A 20,162-nucleotide genomic window follows, 5' to 3' on the forward strand; every position below is an offset into this window, starting at 1 on the left:
GTAGTAGTCATGCCTGGAACTTACCTAGCCATGGATCAGCATATAAGGCGGGTCCAGTTGAGATGGTATGAGAGCCTCTGTATCAAGAGTAGATGGGAAAAGGTACACAGACACTGAATATATTTGTATTTTGCATCACTGCATTTTATGGCTCCTTGACTCCCTGCCCACTGCAGGTATTAACGACCTTTAGCATCACTCATGATTTAGCTTGGATTTTTTTCTTGATTTGCTCCGAATGACTGCATTTTGCTCTATACTTCCTGAATCTTATGACCCCTTCACCTTGTCTTATTCATATTTCCTACTTAAAATGTGAGGATCCACTCAGTTTGTCTGATGACGGGGAGGGTGTCAAATCAAAGGTTATGCTGAATATAATTTATTCAGTGTAGAAAAACTCCTGTTTATTTTGAATTAAGGCGACTGGGCTGGACTGCTGGGATGCAGGAGGACTGAAACTATGTGAACATTCGCTCTTAATTTCTAAAGCCTCCCCCCAAGGGTGTGATCCCACCTTGCTCACTACTCATGAAAAGAGGGACTAGGAAGAAAATGAGCGATGGCGGTACCTGGACTTGAGGCCACCCCTCCTCCTGCTTGACAAGAGCCTTTAACTCTCCACTCTCCTTCCCCCGCTGTTTAACCAAAAGCTGGGATTAGGGGCTTGCTTAGGTCTGGTGGAGAAGATATGTCTTTGGAGAGGGCGGCGGCTTGCCTGCTTCTCCCTAGATCCATCCACCTCCACTAGAAGGCTGTGTGGGATGGGCTTCTTTGTGGTGGCACCTTCAGCCTCTAGCCCACACTAGCTCTCCTCCAGAATGCCCTCCACAAGATGAGGACTGTCAGCCCTTTACTCAGTGGGAGGGGGCAAGAGTGGCAGATGCCCAGGTGAAAATGCATGGTCCGGGAAAACTCTGCTTCAGGAGGGGGAAGGATGCTGTTTTCCTACCTGGGCCAGGTGAAAAACTGTGGGATGAAGGAAGAGCTCAAGGGGACAGCTGGTATCTGAGTGACCTGGGACTCTGGAAGAAATTAAGAGAGAGAACAACCATGACTCAGGTGAGCCAGCATGGAACTCAACAAGTTGGTCTGGTGTGGGAATTGGAGCGGTGGGGGTGGGGGAGTTGATCAGTTGGCTCCATCTCTTGCCTGGATGGAGCAGCAGTCTTAAGAAGAAACGAACGGAAGAATTAAAGCCCGATAGACCACATCTCAAAGGTGGTGCAAGAGAGAACCTTCTTTCTAAGTATGATGTTTCATTTTTCTTCTAACACACAGACTCATCCTTGCAAGAGAGATAGGCCAGGGTTATTATTATCCCATATTGCTGATGGAAAGCTGGAGCTGAGAGAGAGGAAGTGTGGTTTGCTGAGAGACCCTGAATTCACGGCACCGGACTGCGGGATTTCCCAGTTCAGCTGTTTCTGTCTCTCAGTATAGCTGACTTCCTCTCAGCATGTACAACATTTCTCTAGGAGGGACTAGAGTTTTCAAAGGACATCATGGAGAAGTAAGCCTGGTCAGTCGAGAGACTGGGCGTGTTGTGGAATCTGCAGTTCTACAGTCCAGAGCACCAATGTACCCAAAACAAGGCAAGTGGGAGGAGCTAAATGTGGAGCTGCACGGCAGTGGCTGGGAGACCAACACACCTGGCAAAAAAGCACTAGCAACCTCCACCTGGCCAGATGCCACCTGGGAGCTCCGTGCGCAAGCATTCTTACTCATGAGGCTTCCCCTCCAACAAACCCACCACATGAGGCCTTAGGGTTCTCTGTATTAAAAGCATAAACATCTCACAGCAGTTTTGCTGCTTTTCCATCCTCCAATTCTGAAAACCAAAAGGATAACATTCCCGCTGGTGGTAGTTATGGAAGAAAATGATGTTCTGGTCAACCCAAACCTGACTGTTTCATCTGTCCCCATAGACCAATTTCCTAGAAGAAAGGCAATCCCAGCACTCCAGAAATCCTCATCTTGCTGATGAGCTTGTTTGCATTTGATAGCACATCAGTTGATGCACCTTTTCCACTAATTTTATGAGCTCTTCATGCTTTCAGCCAACAAAATAGAATTGGCAGGGGGCGGGCAGGGGGAGGATGGAATCACATTCTGTTCTAGTTCAAGAAGCATTCATATCACGGTGGTTTAGGTGGAAACAGTAAACTTGATTTATTGAAAAAAAATCTCTTACATTTAATCCTTTATTACACAGGTTTAAAATATTTTTCCTTAAAAATACCTCTCATGGGCACTGACAGGTTGGATTGGAATTTGAAAAGCTGTACAAATATGTCACCCATGTATTTTATTTTTTTAAAAAGGGCCCTATGGACTAAATTTTTTTTTGTTTAATAGGTTTTATTTTTCTTTTCTCATCAACATTTGTTCAAGTCATTATATATATTAGAGGGGAAGGGGGATAAAATTACACAGAAAGAAATGTCTGCCAATACAAGAAGTAATTTTTATTGCAATATACCGTAGCTAAGTGGTCTGGAAAGGGGAGGATAAAAATAAGGGAAAACTTCAGTACAGTTTTACAACACTTGGTAGGATTTTGACAGAAGCACCAACAGTGGCAAACAAAAGATTAAAGAAGATCCCTTGATGAGAAATTATTGGAACAGAATCACATGACCCAAGTGTGTGTATTCATAAGTGCAGACATTAATATATGCACCCAGTTTTGAATTTCCCAGATTTCCTGCGACAAGGCTGTCTGAATGAAGTGAAAGGAACGATATCTGCATGTTGCTCTGCTTTGCTGGGTGAGGCTGTCTGAAATGTATGACTTCCAGGGGACTCTTTCCACATTGGTTCATCTGCTGAGTGGCACCTGCCCATCTCATCCAGGGACCTGAGGCACTGCGGCAGGTTCTAGGGCACTTTCACCTAGCTCATGTGAGGCGCTGGCCTCGTCGGTGTCAGGTGTGCAGGCCAGGAAGCACCGACACTGCTGTGCAGTGGCCCATTCCAGTGGCTCCAGCCCTCTGATGGCCACCTGTCAGCCATGCTGCTCCTATGACCTTAGGCAGATCATGAGAGGGAGGGCATCTTGGCCATGGAGAAGGGGGTCATTGGGGGCGTGTGTGGGGGAGGTAGTTTTGAATTTCCTGCATTGTGCAGGGGGTTGGACTAGATGACCCTGGTGGTCCCTTCCAACTCTATGATTCTATGATTCTAAGCCCAGTGAGGGTGGAAAGAGGTCAGCCTGGAACTCTGGAGAGCCCTTCTGCTGTTTCAGAACTTCTTAGAGGAACCTCTGAACAGCTTTCCAGGAGACCCAGGATCCTCAGCAGGACAATTGGAGAACCATTCTGCTACAGTTGTACTTCTTTCCTAATAGCAACATCTAGGTGGGTTCTGCAGATACTCTTGGAGCTCCTCTGATTACAAAACCACGATGGCACAGCTCAGGACCCTCCGGATCCAGTTAACCTTTGGGGAGCAGTGAGGAAAAGACATCATAAATCGGCTTTGATTCACAGTAAATGTGATGTCTTTTCCTTTGCAAATCCTACACCTTTATTTGGCATAAACATGTTTACATCTTTTCTCTTTCACCTGGGAGAAGCACCAGTCAAAACAGAGGAGACCAGTTGTAACTGCAGGTCCCGACTGACAGGGCTTTAATGATGCCCACGAGGACACCTTTATGAAAAGGCAACACGGAGCCGCACATTCTGGTCTTGATCTTCAGAGGATGATACAACCGGGGGGCGGGGGAGAGTTTGATCTCGACTTCAGTACATTGAACAAATACATAAATTAGCACCACAAATATTCAGCGACTGAGTACAAATCTGGCATAATTACATCATATAAAATGTATGAATATTCTTATTTGTTACAAAAAATAAACAAAACCCCAGAAGGAAGCACAATTTCAATACTTTCTACACGGGTCATCCAAGGTACCACAATGGAATTCAAAGCAGCAGCTCGAGTGTGAGGCTGGCGAGAAACTCCACCCAAGACCGGCAAGAGAAAGAGGCACTTGGAGCAAGGCGACTTGGGAGGATGGCAAACGGCAGGGCTCCACCAGTGTCGTCATAGAGTTATTCAAATAGATAGCACCAACAAAAACGAAACAGAAGCACCTGGGGGGGGGTTAATTTTTTGTATTTGAAGAGAGGAAAACAATGGATATCCCTGCCATATGCAACCTACCCTGGGAAAGCAAGTTGGAAAGGGAAGCCAGGCTGTTTCTTTGGAGACGGTCTTTTAAAAATATAAACCTGTACACTGATCAAGTGATGGCAAGACAACGATGGGATTGACCTCATGTCTGAACGGTAATAAAAGGCTACGGTGGATTCCTCAGCAAAGGCACTCCAGCAGAGCAAGGCGTTTCCTGAAAATTAATCTGAAATTCCACCGTTTATTGTGCTTTTGGAGACATGCTCTATGTTTGCCTTGATACCATAAACATACAGGCACGTGCTTGATTTACTTGTACAAAGAATCTCTTGGTCTTCACAAAAAAGGGCTTGTGTGCCCAAAATTCAGGCCACAATGCCGGCCAGTGGAACTCAAGTGAGTAAATGGGCCTTGGATCAGGCGGCCAGGGCTGGTATGTTTGCCACAGTGCTAACATCAGTGGTCCATTACCTTATTGTCTGGTCTTTTGGCATCTACACTGGGGTGCTAGTGAGAATGGTTGTTCCTTAAATTACCAACAGGTGGGTCACATGCATGTTTTGAAGCCAGAGATATTTTATATTTAAAATAATAATATACAAATATTTACTTACAAACATACAAAAATAGAAGCACCTTTATCATATGGGGTATACAGTCAGAACCTGAATTTTTTTTTTTTGCTTATTTGGTTTCAGTCACTTTTAGGATCTAAACAGGAAAACAGATAAACGATTATTTTGAGGGATATTCCAAATGGGTTCTGATCCCCGGTGAAGTCACAGAATCGAACTGGAAGGGCTCGCAAAGGTCCTCCGTCCACATCCCTATATGGAGACGAGGCAACTGCCACATCCTGTCTGGGTGATGGTTTTCCACGATATTCTCAGAACCTTCCAGAGACAGGAAACTCCACAATCAGGAAAAGGTCTTTCTGACTTCAGTGAAGCTATCAGAAAGGAGACTGGGCGAGTGCTGGTCGCTGCGCAGTGGCCACAGCATTTCCATTTCAGAGTAACGCCCCTACAAGCCATGCAAGGAAGCCAAGCCCATCAGTGGTCTTGAAGAAGCTGCATAGCGAGGGGAGGTTGCCGTTGCCAACGGGTGATGCTTTTAAGTCATGTGATTCTGGAGCCTGTGGTGGGAACGGTTCTGTCTTTGACTGAGGCATCAGAATGTCTTGGGTCTGGTAGAAGAGTTGGGACTCAGGCAAAACAGGAAAACAAATAAAAATAATAAACCCATCAAACCGTTTCGTTTCAGAACGTGCATGTGACGACGACCACAATGTAGCCAAAAAAAGAAGGCGCAATGAGGTTACGAGGTTGCTCATTCGGAGACTAGTGTTCTGAGTGGCTCTTAGCCCATGAAGCAAGCCGGTCCCACCTCAAATCCAAACTTCTGTAATGCTTCACCAAAGTCGTTGAACATGATGTCGACAACCGGAACCTGCTCCACTCTGGGTGTGTTGATTTCTAAGATTGTCTTTTGATGGCCTTTCTTCGTCTGAGGAAAGGTGGACAAGACAAAAGAAAGCATTGGAGGAGCCCATGACAGCCTTCCAAAATCAAGGAGCTATCTTGTCCTGAGACAGATCAACTCTCGTGCAAGAGCAAAATGACCAACACTTTTGTTAGGGATGGGGAATAAAAAGACTGCCTTGATTTTCCAGCCTTCCTTGCACACAAATGCCTGCCTCTTTCCTTCAGACTGCAGGTGTTGGCTCTTGGTCTCACCTGCCTGCAGAGCTGTGTTTAGGTAGCCAAAGCTACACGGCCTCGTGGCACCAGCCTGTTCAATGAGTAATCCCAGAAGCACAGTGGCGGACCTACATTTTTTGGGGCCCTGAAGCCCCAAACTGTTATGGGGGCCCCTTCGCAACTAGCAACAATAGGGCAATATTCAACAAGGTCCAAAGGGCTTAAAAGTGTGTGGTGGTCCTCAACAAGAGCTGGGGCTTTTTTGGCCCTGGCCCCAGCCTGATTGAATGCTCTTCCAAGTAACATCAGGGCCCTGCAGGACTTTCAGAAGTTCTGCAGGACCTGGAAAACGGAAGTATTCCACAAGGCCTACAATGGAGGGCAACCACAGGTTGTCATCGTTGCTGGCCTCCCTTCCCTTTCCTCCCCCTTGGGGCGTCTGATATGAGGATTGGGCTGCTTGGCCGGGCCTCCAACGGCCCTGTAATTATATGAGTACCATCTTGTTAACTGTATTAATTGTACTGAATGGTTTTATGAATTTTATTGATTACTTATGAATTTTAGATATTTATTGTTTTATTATTATTGTTGTTACCTGCTATCAGGTAAGGGAGAGGAATGGGGATCTTCAGTAGCTACCACCACTGTGGTGTGGGCTTAACTCAGGAGGGCCTAGAGCACCCTCCCTGCCCCTGGCTGCTTCTTCTCCCAACAGGGTATACTTTCTAGGTGACCAAATGAGGCGTGAAGACCCAGGCAGAGTAACAAACAGTTTATTAAAGAGGTCTAATAACAATGATAACTCAAGCCACAATAGGATGACAAAACCAGTAAAAGCAGACAAACAAATAAAAACCCTAATGCGTCTGTCTTTACTATCCCTAGCCGTCTCCTGGCACTAGGCCTCAGGCAAACTCACCCCTTCCTGGATGAGGCACCCCTCCATCTTCAGCAGCCTCTCCTCAGCCTGCTCCCTAGGAGTGAACCCTTTTCAGGCAAGGCCTTTTATTCCTTCTGCCCAGGCACCACTCCCTTATCCCCGATTGGCCCTAGCCTCCAAATCCCTCCAAATCCTCTTCCACCAATCACAAGGCCCAGAGGCTAGGGGTGGGAGATGTAGGCCTAATAACTACTTTAATATAGGACTCCCTAGGGCCTGTAGGCCACACTTGAGGCCTAGGAACATGACACCCACCCTGAGCCCGGCTTTGGCCAGGAATGAGGGCTGGTTATAAATTTAACTAATAAATAAATAATAATAGGGAGGTAGAAGGTCATCAGAGGGGGGCTTGTTAGGATAAAGAGGTGAAAATCTGCTTTTTGGTGTTAAAATGTACAAGTGAGACGAGTGCACCCTGAATTGAGAATTGAGATGTCTTTTTATGGTTCCAATTGGCTCTAGCCTAAGGGCTGAGCTATAGAACTATTAAGCTGTGCACCAACAAAGGATTTGAGGATCCAGCTGCCCCAATGTAGGCTATGAATAGACTAAAGCTTGTAGCCAGCTGGCCCATGGCGGCATCAGTGGCTGCCTGAATCTGAACAGCTGTCAGCCAGCAGGTAAGCCAGTTAGCAGTATCGGTGGCTTACTTATTTGGTCAAATTACTGTAAATTAAAGATTGATTGATTGGCTGCTCAAGAGGGGTGCACCTCTAGAGGGGCCGCAGGCTTTGAGGCGACGGCTGCCAAACAAAGATGCAGCTCGTGTTTCCTCTGGTTTAAAACTAGAACTACTGCTTACTGGTATGCCTGAGAGGGTTTTTAAGTGTGCAAGAGGGAGAAGAAAGAGAAAGAGTCTGTCCTTCTCATACTCTGCTTCACAATGAATCTCTGCTTCTTAAGGGGGTAAACCATGCAGAGATGCAGCAGGAAGTCTCCTCTGTAGGAGCAAAATTTTAGCCTCACAGGAGCCTCTGATTGATGCAGCTCAGAGTTAAGAAGTTCTGAGAGTTAGTGGTTCTGTTGTATAAACACAAATAAAAGATACTGACTATTAAATGACTACTTTGTCTTCTACCAGTGACTGGTAGCTTTTATTTATGAAATCATTTATATCTAAATAAATCTACCATTTTGGGAGTCCGTACAACACAAGCCTCTCTTGATGTGTACAGAGCAGCCCCTGGGATGGCCTATGGCCAATTCAGATTCATCACAGGTTGATGTACGCACATCCGGAAGCCTTGTTCATTTTGCATCAGGCTGTGTGAGCAACTAACTGTCCATGTGGCTCTAAGACCCACAATTTGGGTTAAGAATTTACATCAAGCCACACAAAATATTAGATAAAAATATGTCATTAGGTTTATTCCCAAATGTGTTTTTTAAAAATAATTTTATGTATTTATGACCACTGAGGAAGGCCTACTCAGGCCAAAAATGCATCTGGGTCAAGCTTCGGTCATTTACATTGTTTTTATATTGTGCATTAGAATTTTATAAGTTATTTTTATATGTAGCCTGTACTCCAGGCCCTGTGTTTTTAACAATTTTACTGTGTACACCTTGCAATAAATGTAATTATTTTGTTATATTGTATTGTTTGTAGCTCAACCTTTGAAGCTCTGTCTGCATATTTGGTTTTTTCCCCTTTTTTGTTGTTCTATAGTCTCTTCAAGGACTGGATCCGCTGTAGCCGCAGCAGCCGTCGCCACCTGCCACAGAAAGGGGTCTGCCCCCCTCCCTCTTCTGTCTCCCCCTGCCTGAAAGCAGAGATTCAACTAATTGGCTGCTCCTTCTAGATGAGAGAGGAAAGCAGGAGCTCCTGACTGACTCTCCTGAGTTTGTTTCCTGGCTTTTATTTATTTAAGATGCAAATGAAGATGAACATCAAAGCAAAGGGGAGTCACTCTTTGCAATGCCTGCTCTCATTTCACCAGGCTTAAGCACAAAAGTGGAGAAGGGAAACATCTAAGAGTATGCATGATCGTGATCATCCAGTATTCAACGATAAATGGTCCCCATGTGGATTGTGCGTTATGCATAAAGTTTATCTTCATGGAGGTAATATGAGAATTAAGACTTCTCTCTCTGCATTTGGAAGTGAAGAACTGTTCTTCTCTCTGCACTTGGAAGTGGGATGGATGCCCCCCCCCCATTTGACCAGCATCTGCTACCTCAGATACTTCAGACTGCAGGGGAGGGGGATGTCCTACCACTGAGCTACAGACTTGATTCCTGCAGCAGACTTTGACCACCACGTGACGGACTGGCCCCCCCTGGTGCGGACACTTACTGCACAACCATCGAAGACAGCCCTGATGAAAGGATTGTTGTCATATGACATCTCTTCATCGTTGGAGCCCAGGAAGCGGATGGCCCTGTCGTAATTGCCCGTGGAGTCGTCACGCCACGCCACTGACTGGAAGCAGTTGTAGGTGACATTCTGGTGGGCGGAAGCACTTAAGAGCCTCAGGAAAGTCATCTGCACCACTCCGATGGGATTGCCATCCGAATCAACATAGGAAAGCTGCATTGGACAGAGAGGAACAAGGAGAGAGTAGAGAATTCTGGGCTCTGACAGCAACCTGGGCTGAAAAAGGGATGTGGTGAGGGAAGCCCCTTTCCAAAGCCTTTTGCCTCTTTGCAGAAGACATTTTAAAGTGTATCCCGGGCTGTCAAAAGCTGTGGCCGTTATGGCCAGGGTCTGCTCATGGGCACCTACCAAAGCTGCAACCTTTGGTTACTGAAAAATAAAAACGGCTGAGCATTTGAGCACCTGAGTCTACAGAAACACCTTCTCTGTCCTATATAAACAAACTTCTAGACCATATTTCTACATATTGTACAAAATCTAAAATTGGAAAAAATACCATTAAAAAGGCATAGAGATAAAAATATAATTACAGAAATTTGCAAACATGATTATCCCAAGATAAGCTGCCGACTAGAGCATCACTGAAAACAAAGAAGAGCTTGGAAACCAACTAAAACCCTGGGATAAGTTACAGCAGAAGGTGCTCTGGCCCTGCCCAGCCTTCTTTGGCATGATTTCACACAACTGTAGTGTCACCTTTTGGAAAGAGCAGGGCCTTTTCCATGAAGGGACTGTAAGGAAGCCTCCCTACCACGCCACTAAGTGCCATCAGCTGCTTTGTTTCCTACTATTTACTGATAGAAGCTCCTGTCCTCATAAGAAAGACGTGGGCTGAAGCTTTGAGACAGCTGGCTCCTTCTCAAGAACCTGGCGGAGTGGAAGGGAACAGGCTGCAAATAAATTGCAGAGATTCATAATCATCCAGGAAACAGGACAACACATAAGGAACAGGGAGTATACCAACCAGCCATCTGGATCCATCTCAGTTTTTTTTCTTGTGAGTTCAGCATGACCAACCAAGGCAAGATGAAGATGGCAAATGACAGGCAAAGAGATGGACCAGAAGACCCAGGCTGCCCAACTGGGCACTGTCTGTCCACAGAGGCTCACCGCTGCAAAGCGGGGCTTCCCTTGAGCAGGGCTGGCTGGTGGTGGGGAGCCCAAAGCAGAGGGAAAGAGGCAGCTTGGCTTGCTTTCGAGGCTTCTGCTCAGAGCACTTGGAGCTGAGAGTCAGGCGGCTTCCCCTGGACAGAAGCTAATTTCATAGTCTAATGAGCACCCCCCTTTCTAAGGCACAAGTCTTATCCCAAGTATTTTATCCAAACCTTTGAAATGTCTCTGATGTAGAAGACATTTCCCTCCAAATTCACTTTTAATTTTGCTTTAATTTGACTTGTAAGTTTCCCTCCCAAAGTGCCATTATAGTTCAACCTTAGAGGTGAATTCGGAGATTCCCATTTAGGAGAGAGATCCGGAGTAATAGAAACCTGCTAAAATTAGAGAAAACTGCAGGGAAGCTTAAGTAGATTTCTGGTGGCCACCCTATTTTGCCTGAAGCAGAATTCTAGAGAGAGGACTGATAGGATTAGTGATATAACACGGCTAATTCTAGTAACCACATGTCTCAAGACAACAAAGGCATGATCATCACCAGCCATTTAGACCCTGTTAGGGCAGCAGTGTTTAGTTAATTAGACCGATTAAATAACTTCAGACTGATTCATCAAGGGTAACTTTTAAAAACCAGGCAACAGATATTTTTAAATAGCTATTTTAAATATTGTTTATTCTGGAATGTTAAACGGGGGGTGGTGGTGGTGGAATCATAGAAACACCCAAAGAAAGGAAATGGCGAAGGCAGTATTGGGGAGGCCTTACAAAAAGGGCCGGCACTGCCTCCCTCTTCTTCCTCCTCTTTTACCAGACTCAGTGCTTGAAGGCCGCATCTAAAGGAAATGTCTCTCCCCTCAGATGGTAATGCCTTATTCATATGCAAATATATGCAGATGTAATCAATTAAAACATACAACAAAGATTTCTTTTTTCAGTGGGTAGCAGCCCTCAGCATTGCTAATTTTTATCCCTGCGACTTGATGGCACTTTACACAAACACACACACAAACACACACACACACAAGCTGTATTGATGGAACAGATCTTTATGCACAGAGTGACTTCAGTTTCAAATGGCAACCAGCATTATTTTGTGCATGGAAGTTTAGAAGAAGAAAGTGTGTAGGAAGTATAACTGAGGTGGTATAATGAGTCTTCCAAGGTCTCTCTCCCTTGTTGGAAACTGACAGATGGAGCAAAGCACTTTGGGCTGGAGTTGACAAAGGACATAATTTTGGAGGGGCCGAGACTTTGAGCCTTAACCCACCAACAATTTACAGCTGAGACAGCAAGGTAGACTTCCCCTGACTATGGAAGATCCACTGATTTAGCAATTGGTAATAATCTCATTTCCTTTCTGTAAATGTATTGAAATGTATTAGGACAGCAAGGGAATAGCTTGTTGCTGGGCAGGATATCTCTGTGTGTGTATGTCTGTGTGCTAAGGAATTGGGGCAAGAGTCATGGAGCGTTACAGTAAACCATAACAAGAACTGGGTGAAACTGTTACTCTGCTGCCGCCTCGATGTCTGGAGAGCTATCAGCCTACCCTGAATGTTGATGGGTTGTCATATCTTGAATTTGGATAAATATCTCTCCCTCAGTACAATCGGGGCTCAGAGATTTCTGCCCATTAGGGCCTCTGAGTCAGCAGCTGCAAATAAACTGTTTTCTTGAAATAACGATCTCAAGTCTCTCTCTCCCCACACGAACCCTTGTTTACCACCCTTGTTTACCACATCACAGCAGAGTATCATTGTGCTCGGCGTGTGTGTTTTGGATGCGTATTCTTCATTTCCGATCGCACAGTGCCTGTGAAGACTGCTCCCAAGACGGTTTATCATCATATCGTTATCGCACCGTTGAGAGGAGCATTGGGGTATAAAAACCAGCTCCTCCTCCTCCTTCCCGGGACACGAGTCTCGTGCAGCAGCAGCCCCGGGGGGAGAGAAAGGTCTTTTTGTGGGGGGACTTAGCGAGTCCCCGGGGCGTCCGCTCTGTTCCCGGGCGAGGCTGCCTGCCGCGCCCGTGCGCTCTCCCGTCCGGCTCCAGGCGCGCACGTGGCCGGGTGAGCGCTGCTCCGGCAGCTGCTGCTGCTGCATCTGCAGGGCTCTGCCCGGCTGGCAGCCGGGCAGCCGTGGAACCCCCACCCTGAGTGCCCCGGCCGGCCCGGCCCAGCCCAGCCACCCAGCTGCCGAGGTGCGGGGAGTGGCGTGGTGGGGAGCGGGATAAGCGGCGGGCAGCGGCTGACCCTGCGCGGCCTGGGGCCCTGGGGCTTCTGCCTGGTGGGCAGCAAGAACTTTGAGCAGCCCCTCACCGTCTCCAGTGTAAGCAGCAAGGAGACCCCCGCCCTGCCCCACAGCCCCACAGGGGCACACCGCCTTGCACCCCCCTCCACTCTGCCACCTTGCTGCTGGGGGGACACCCCCACAGAGGCTGCAAGAGATGCCCCAACCGGACACGGCCTCTCCCGGGGGCCCAGAAGCCTGCTGCGGGGGGGGGCGCCCAGTACAGGACACCATAAGGGGGGCACTTCCTTGCTCTTGACCCCCCCCAGTTGCAAATGTCAGGCTTCGGCTTTAGGGGGGGAGTGTCTCCAGGGATCCTTTTTCCAGTTTTGAAATGACATAAGGAAATACATCGTGGTATAGGCGTTTTGGGGAAAAACAGATGTCTGCTGCTTCCAAAGCTTTTCCAAGCCGAAATGGGAGGTCTGAGGTGCGATCTAACCGGGATAACACGTTTTTTTAAATGTAGTATATACTGAGTGCGTTAGGCCCCTTTGCTTGAGAGGCTCTTCCTCAATAACCCTGAAACCCAACGCCGAGATGACATGGCATGCTCAGAACAGTCGGTTGCTGCGGAGTCAGCATCCATCATTTTGAGGCACCATAATTTGTGAGATGAACTACAAGGGGCGCAAACAGATAAGAGATCCTCACTGAGCATTGCAGAGAGCACCAGGCACGTTCCAGTAGCAACACGAGTTGTCGTTCCACCTTTCACTCTCCCAAATGGGAAGGAGCCACATGCAGGGATGGCAAATGGATTCCTCCCAATCAGCTGGGCCACCACCACCAAGGACTGCTGCGGATTCCTCAATGTTGAAGCCACAGAGCCAAACATTGGGGTCTTGGGGGGGATGCTCCCTTGGCCTGCCTCCCTTATTATGTGTTATGTGTGTTTATCTGCTCATCTGCTTTTATTAAATTATTCATTTTAAATGCTTTTTTAATGTTGAAATATTGTAATGTTTTGATGCTCGCCTCCTGGGGGACTCTATGTAGATGGAAAGGTGGCATTGATATGTTTTAAATAAATAAATGTTTAAAATAAATTACATAAAATAGTCTCCAGACAGGCTATGTTCCTGCTGATTCCAATTCCTGCTTGGGTAGTAAGGTACTCTATGTAAGTCAGTAACGCCTGACAGTGAGAACCTGACCAAGCACCTACTCAGGGGCTTGATGCAAAACCAGAAGAGAGATGCAGTACTAAAGTTTGGAATCTCTCTTCTCCTCCCAACCCAGATAGTAAGCAGGAAAAATATTCTTCAAAGTGTGGATAAAAACAGAGTTTCACTTACCTGTAACTGTTGTTCATCTGGTGGATCTTCTATGCAGGCACATGTTGGGACTGCGCAGGCCAGCCACGGATAAGATTTGTCAGCTTCTAGCAAAATCTAAGAGAGTGCTCCCCCTCCCCTTGGGGCATGCAATCTCCCTGCCCATCAGTCACATGACCCAAGGGGGAGGGAGGACTCTTCCCTCCAGTTCTCCAATCTGCCGCCACAGTACCAACCACCGGTCTAGCGGAGAGGTCCCACAGCGGGGAAAGAGGGAGGGATGTGTGCCTGCATAGAAGATCCACCAGATGAACAACAGTTACAGGTAAGTGAAACTCTGTTTTTCATCTGCGTGGTTTCTATGCAGTCCCACATTGGGAGAGTAGCGAGCTCGCTTACCAGAACAGTGGGTGTGGGATAGTCACCGAAATAAAGACTGCAGTACAGCACGTCCCACAGCTGTATCTCTTGCTGAGTCCACATCCACAGCATAGTGTCTCATAAACATGGAAGGCGTGGACCAGGTGGCAGCCTTACAGATGTCCTGGAGATCTATCTTTGAAGAAAAGGCGATGGAAGCAGCATACGCCCTGGTAGAATGTGCCTTAATCATAGGAGGGCATTCTTGGTGAGCAAGATCATAGGCCAATTTGATGGTTGACGTGATCCACCTTGAGAGGGTCTGAGGAGAAGAACAATGACCTTTATGGTGTTCCCCAAAGCAAACAAAAAGGTTATCGTCCTTACAGAAATTCTGAGACCTCTTAATGTAAAAAAGGAGGGCTCTTCGGACATCGAGGGAGTGTAACGCTCTATCAGCGTCGGAGGATGGGTGAGGGAAAAACACAGGGAGGACAATGTCCTGTGTAAGAGGCCGATACGACCTTGGGTAAAAAGGATATCTTTGGCTTCAGTACCACCCTATCCGAGTGGAACTGAGTATAAGGAGGGGAATGTGAGAGCGCCGATAAGTCGCTTACCCTCCTTGCTGAGGTGATTGCGACCAAAAAGGCAGCCTTAAATGAAAGTAGAGCCAGTTCACAGGTGGCTAACGGCTCAAACGGAGGTCTCATGATGTCAGATAGGGCTTCTGACAGCTCCGTGCTCAAACAAGATGGTTTCCCCGCAAACAAAATGGAGTTCTCCGGGCACTCCTCCTCCCCCCCCCGTTTTGCACACGAGCTCCGACCAGAGATTTACAATTGTATTGGGACCCGCCCGTGTAAATCTCCGATCTGATATCGGGTCCCGCGCACAAAGCCGAGCTCGGCCATCTCCTCTACTGATTGCTCATGATTGTTTCTGTTTCAGTTTTACTTAAGTCGTTACAGGCAGGAAACGACTACATTGTCTCTTTGTTCCTGTAACCCTATTGTGTCAGCCCTATAAATGTATCCACTCTCCCCCAGTCATGTATTCCAGCCTTGCGCGTCTCTTACTGAAATCACTGACTTTCTGAAATAAATCTTTGAATCGCTGCTCTGCCTGGATTGAAGGTCTATTGCCTGAAAAACTGTGTATTTGCTGAAGCCTGACACGTGAGCTGTGAGAGGACTAAGGAGAGACTCTACTGAGGAACGGGAGGGATAACGGGAGGATACAAATTAGTGAGACCTCTCAAAAACGTTTTGGGAAGGGGATGAGAAAAAACGGAAAAGGAGTCAATATCCGGATGAAAAGCCGAAATAGCGGCTAAATAAACTTTAATGGATGAATTAGATAAACCTTCATCTTTGAGGGTTAACAGATAATCAAACACAGTAGATAGTGGGCAAGTAATTGGTGAAAAATCTTTGACCTTAGCCCAATTAGAAAAATGTCTCCATTTAGCATCATAGGACCGCCGTGTGGAGGGATCCTTCAGAAGAAGGATGTAGTTCCCTTGCGCAAGTGACATGAGCACTGCGAACCACGACCTCCTGGGCCAAAACGGAGTGACAATGATGGCATCTGTCTTGTCGTGGTTCAATTTGGCCAGGACCTTGTGAAGTAGAGGGAATGGGGGAAAGAGATAGAACAGAGCCCCGTTCCAAATTGCTTGAAAGGCATCCCCCAGTGAGCCCGGGCTGGCTCCCGCCCTCGAATAAAACCTGTGACACACGGAGTTGAGGTGTGTGGCAAAGAGGTCTATTTGCGGTTAACTCCACTGTCGGAATATTTGGTGGAGACAGTCGTTGCTTAAGGTGAGTTCGAGCGTTTGATTGGGAAGGCGACTCAGAGCGTCTGCTAACATGTTGCTCTTGCCTGCGATGTGAATCACTACGAGAGTAGCATGGTGAGTTATGGCCCATTCCCAAATGTCACTGGCCTCTTTGGAGAGTGAAACAGACCCTGTGCCTCCCTGCTTGTTTATATAATACTGGGCGGTGGAGCTGTCCGTAGCGATCTGATTGTGATGTCCATCCAGGTGCCCTGTGAATGAAGACAGAGTGAGACGGATGGTACGAAGTTCTAATAAATTTATGTGCAACTGGGATTCTAGGTGCGACCATGTACCCTGTGATGTAAGGTTACCACAATGAGCCTCCCATCCAGAAAGGGAAGCATCTGTGAACAGGTGCCTCTCAGGGGAAGGACAATGAAAGGGGATGCCTGAGAGGATATTGACATCATGTGCCCACCATTGTAGGGAGGAAATGACGTACCTGGGAATAGATAGGCGTTTGTGCTGGGGATCTACATTGAGTCTAAACACCCAGAGGAACCAATTTTGGAGCGGGCACATACAGAGGCGTGCAAACTCTACCACAGCTGTGGTAGAGGCCATGAGGCCTAACCACTGTTGTATATGATAGGCTGTTTGAAAATGTTTCCTAGTGAACCTAGCCACCAGATTTTGAATGGCGCGACCTCTTTGTACAGGGAGGAAGGCCCTGGCTTGCTCAGCATCCAAACACGTTTCAATGAAGGTCTGCACTTGTGCAGGGACAAGTTTGGACTTGGAAAAATTAACTAAAAGACCCAGATTGTTAAGAACTGAAAGGACTAATTCGACTTGTGTGGCCAACTCCGACTGAGATGGACCCACGATTAACCAATCGTCAAGGTAGGGAAACATTACACAACCCTTCAGAGCAAGGTGAGCTACCACAACTGCAAGGCACTTTGTAAAGGTCCTGGGGGCCGTAGACAACCCGAATGGTAACACATTGTACTGGTAACATTTTCCGTTACACTCAAATCTCAGGTATTGGGGACTCTGTGTGAATCGCGATGTGGAAGTAAGCATCGCGGGATGTAGCACTGCGAACCACATATGCCTGTCCAGGAGGGGAAGCACTTCCGGGAGCGAGAGCATATGGAATTTTCTGGTCCTAATAAAGGCATTAAGGTCCTGGAGATCCAGGATAGGGCGCTTCCCCCCTTTTTATCCACAAGAAAAAAGCAGCAGTAAAACCCGCAGTTCTGGTTGGAAGATGGAACCTCTGCAATAGCCCCCTTGGAGAGGAGACTGTCAACCTCTTGTACAAGTAGGTCAGGGGCCGGTGTTGGAAAGCGGCCCAACCGTCTATATGGAGGTAACATATCAAACTCTATGAAGTAACCAACATTTATTATTTTCAGAACCCAGACATCGTTGGTGATCGAAAACCAAGCATGGTAGAAAGCAGACAGGCGATCAAGAAAACAAACGGACACGTCTAGTCAAGCCTGTTTTGGCTTGTTAAAACGTGCCGGAGACCCTCTGGGGCCTTTGCGGACCCTAGGTTTGTTTTGGAACTTCCTTTCATTTTGAGGGCGAGGAAAGGATGGGCAAAATGACGGTTGTTTAAAAGAACCCTGAAAATGGTATGGGCGGGAAGGCTGATTGGCTTGCCGGCCAAAGTAACGCCGCTTAAAGCTGGCCGCCTGAGGGGTAATCCCTAGGGACTTTGTATTTGTTTTATTCTTTTTCAAGCGATCCAAAAAGGTATCCGTTTGGTCGCTGAATAAGGACGTCCCTTCAAACGGAAGGTCCTCGATATGTGATCTAGTATCATAGGGGAGCGCAGATTGACGTAGCCAAGTGTGTCTGCAAATAACTATGGCGGATGCAATGGCTTTACTGGACGAATCCGCCACGTGGCAAGTCGCCGTGAGCTGCTGTCTTGCTAAAGACATGCCTTCTGACTGAATGGCTACCACTGAAGGACGCTGGTCATCAGGAAGGATGGAAATTTGAGGGGATACGCGATCCCAAAGGGAGTATTGATATCTGGCCATGACAGCAAGGAAGTTGGAAATGCGGAGCCTACCGCACTAGAAGTGTAAATTTTTCTAGCAAGTGCATCCAGTTTACGACCCTTTCTATCCTGCAGAGAGGAATGTGCTCCTGACCTATATTTACTAGGCAAGGCCTCCACTATGACAGAATTAGGTGGGGGGTGCTGGTAAAGGAACTCTCCACCTTCCCTGCGAATCTTATATAGATTCTCTACTCTTTTGGTGGACGAGGGGACTGAGGCAGGCTTAGCCCAGTTGGTACGGACCACTTCGAGAATGCTTTTTATCATGGGGAGGGCCACAGGGCCTACATCAGGACTATGGAGGATATCCATAATATCATCTATCGGACCGGAATCCTCCGGTTTAAAATCAATTTTTAGAGCCTTTGCCATGGGGATTAGTTGTTCCGTGTATAAGTGAACATCTCCTGAAGGAGAAACCGGTTTAGAGTCCCCGACAGTGTCCTCGGGTGAGGGAACTGCAGCGCAGGATTCCTCATTCTCATCCGAACCAGGAGAAGGAGGAGTCATACTCGGAATGATCAGTGTCCCTTGACATGGAAGGAGACCTGGCTAGAGGAGGCTTGCGAAGCGGCGCTTGCCTTGGATGGATGGAATCTTTGGATCGGTCATTAGGATGGCGAGACGGCGTGTGTCGATACCAACGAGAGCCTCCGGAAGGCGAACGTGAATACGAGCGATGGTGACGACAACGGTCAACTGAAGAACCTGAGTAAACTGAGGGAGTTGGGTATTGGCGTCGAGAAACATCCCGGTGCCGACAGGAGGGAGACCGGCTCCTAGAGGAGGAACGGTGCCTCCGAATGACAGGACTGCGTGAACAATGTGAACGGCTATGTCCGGTGATTAACTGCTTGGATGATGAACGACAATTGTGAACATCTGGACCATGTGAGCGAAGTGAACAGCTATGTCCAGAGATTGACTGTTTGGATGAAGACCAGCGAGATTGGGAGGGGCCAGAAGTAGATCGGCGCTGACGATGAACGGATTGGCTCCGACGACGGGATCGGCTCCGACGAGAAGAATGGCTGCGACGAGTAGATCGGCTCCGACGAGAGGATGACCGGTATCTGCGGGAGACGGATTGACTCCGACGGGCGGAACGACGTCGAGAAGAGGATCGGCTCCGACACATAGGGCGGCGACTGTGCGAATCAGACCGACGCCGACTGGATCTGGACGAAGCCAGGCTTCAAGAACGGTGTCAAGAAGACGATCGATGACGAGGCTGTTGGCCAGGTTCGAGATGGGACGAACCTTTCGGTGACTCCACTTGGACCTTGTCGGCCGACTACCGGGAGTCTTGGTGGGTGCTCACATTAGGGGGTGGCTGAACGGCACCCTCCTGGAGCTCTGCAGGTTCTGCCCAAGGCCCTTTATCATCAGGCCGTGGGGACTTTGGAAGCACCGGAGGCACATCTTTGTAGAGATGAAGGAGGTGCTCTTTGAACTCAGCCGAGTCTTCCTGGGCCCTGCTCAGACACGGAACCGAGGGGGTAGCCAGGGAATGAGGAGGCGAATCCTTGATAGTAATGGGCTGCTGCGCAGCTGCTTCGGAGGCGAGTGACGCCGAAGGATGAGACGACTTGGCCTGGGATCGGCGTCGAGGAGATGCCGAGGGTGATCAGGGTTGAAGAGACTTCGGCGAACGCGAAGGTGATCGGCGTCGAGGCAATCTGGAGAGGACGCATGGTGCGAAGAGCCGCGGCCATCTTGCGAACCTGGAGCAGGAAACTTTGCCGGGCGAACAATGACCAACAAGGGCTTTTTAGACGGGCCACCCCGCTTGGATTTTTTTGTTGAGGGTCCCGCTTCGGACTGTGTCGTACCAGATGAAGGACCATGCTCAGCAGATTGACCTCGTGGACGAAGAGACTCCTTGTAAAGATGAGAAAGCAGGCGAGTCGACCGAACCCTCAGGGCCTTGTTGGTAAGTTTGGAGCAACTTTTACAAGTTGCAGGAATGTGGCCTTCCCCCAAACAAAGGAGGCATTCAAGGTGAGGATCTGTTTTTGCCATCTTGGTACCACAAGAGGTACATTTCTTGAAAAGTGGAGCTTTCTTGGACTCCATGGCTAGAGAGGAAGCTAAC

General features: G+C 47.8%; 1 protein-coding gene across 1 annotated transcript in view; it reads right to left on the reverse strand.

The window, feature by feature from the left end:
- Nucleotides 1-5,272: 5,272 nt before the first annotated feature.
- COL5A1 (collagen type V alpha 1 chain) overlaps nt 5,273-20,162 on the reverse strand; it is a 325,021-nt gene continuing 310,131 nt past the window's right edge. Inside the window, exons 65-66 of the mRNA XM_056859974.1 lie at nt 9,083-9,316; nt 5,273-5,649 (exon numbers count right to left, since the gene is read on the reverse strand). Of these exons, the coding sequence (XP_056715952.1) occupies nt 5,503-5,649; nt 9,083-9,316 (381 nt within the window). The 3' untranslated portion in view covers nt 5,273-5,502. The remainder of the gene's footprint in view (nt 5,650-9,082; nt 9,317-20,162) is intronic.

Source organism: Euleptes europaea, chromosome 14 (genome assembly GCF_029931775.1).
Source record: "Euleptes europaea isolate rEulEur1 chromosome 14, rEulEur1.hap1, whole genome shotgun sequence".
Lineage (NCBI taxonomy): Eukaryota > Metazoa > Chordata > Lepidosauria > Squamata > Sphaerodactylidae > Euleptes > Euleptes europaea.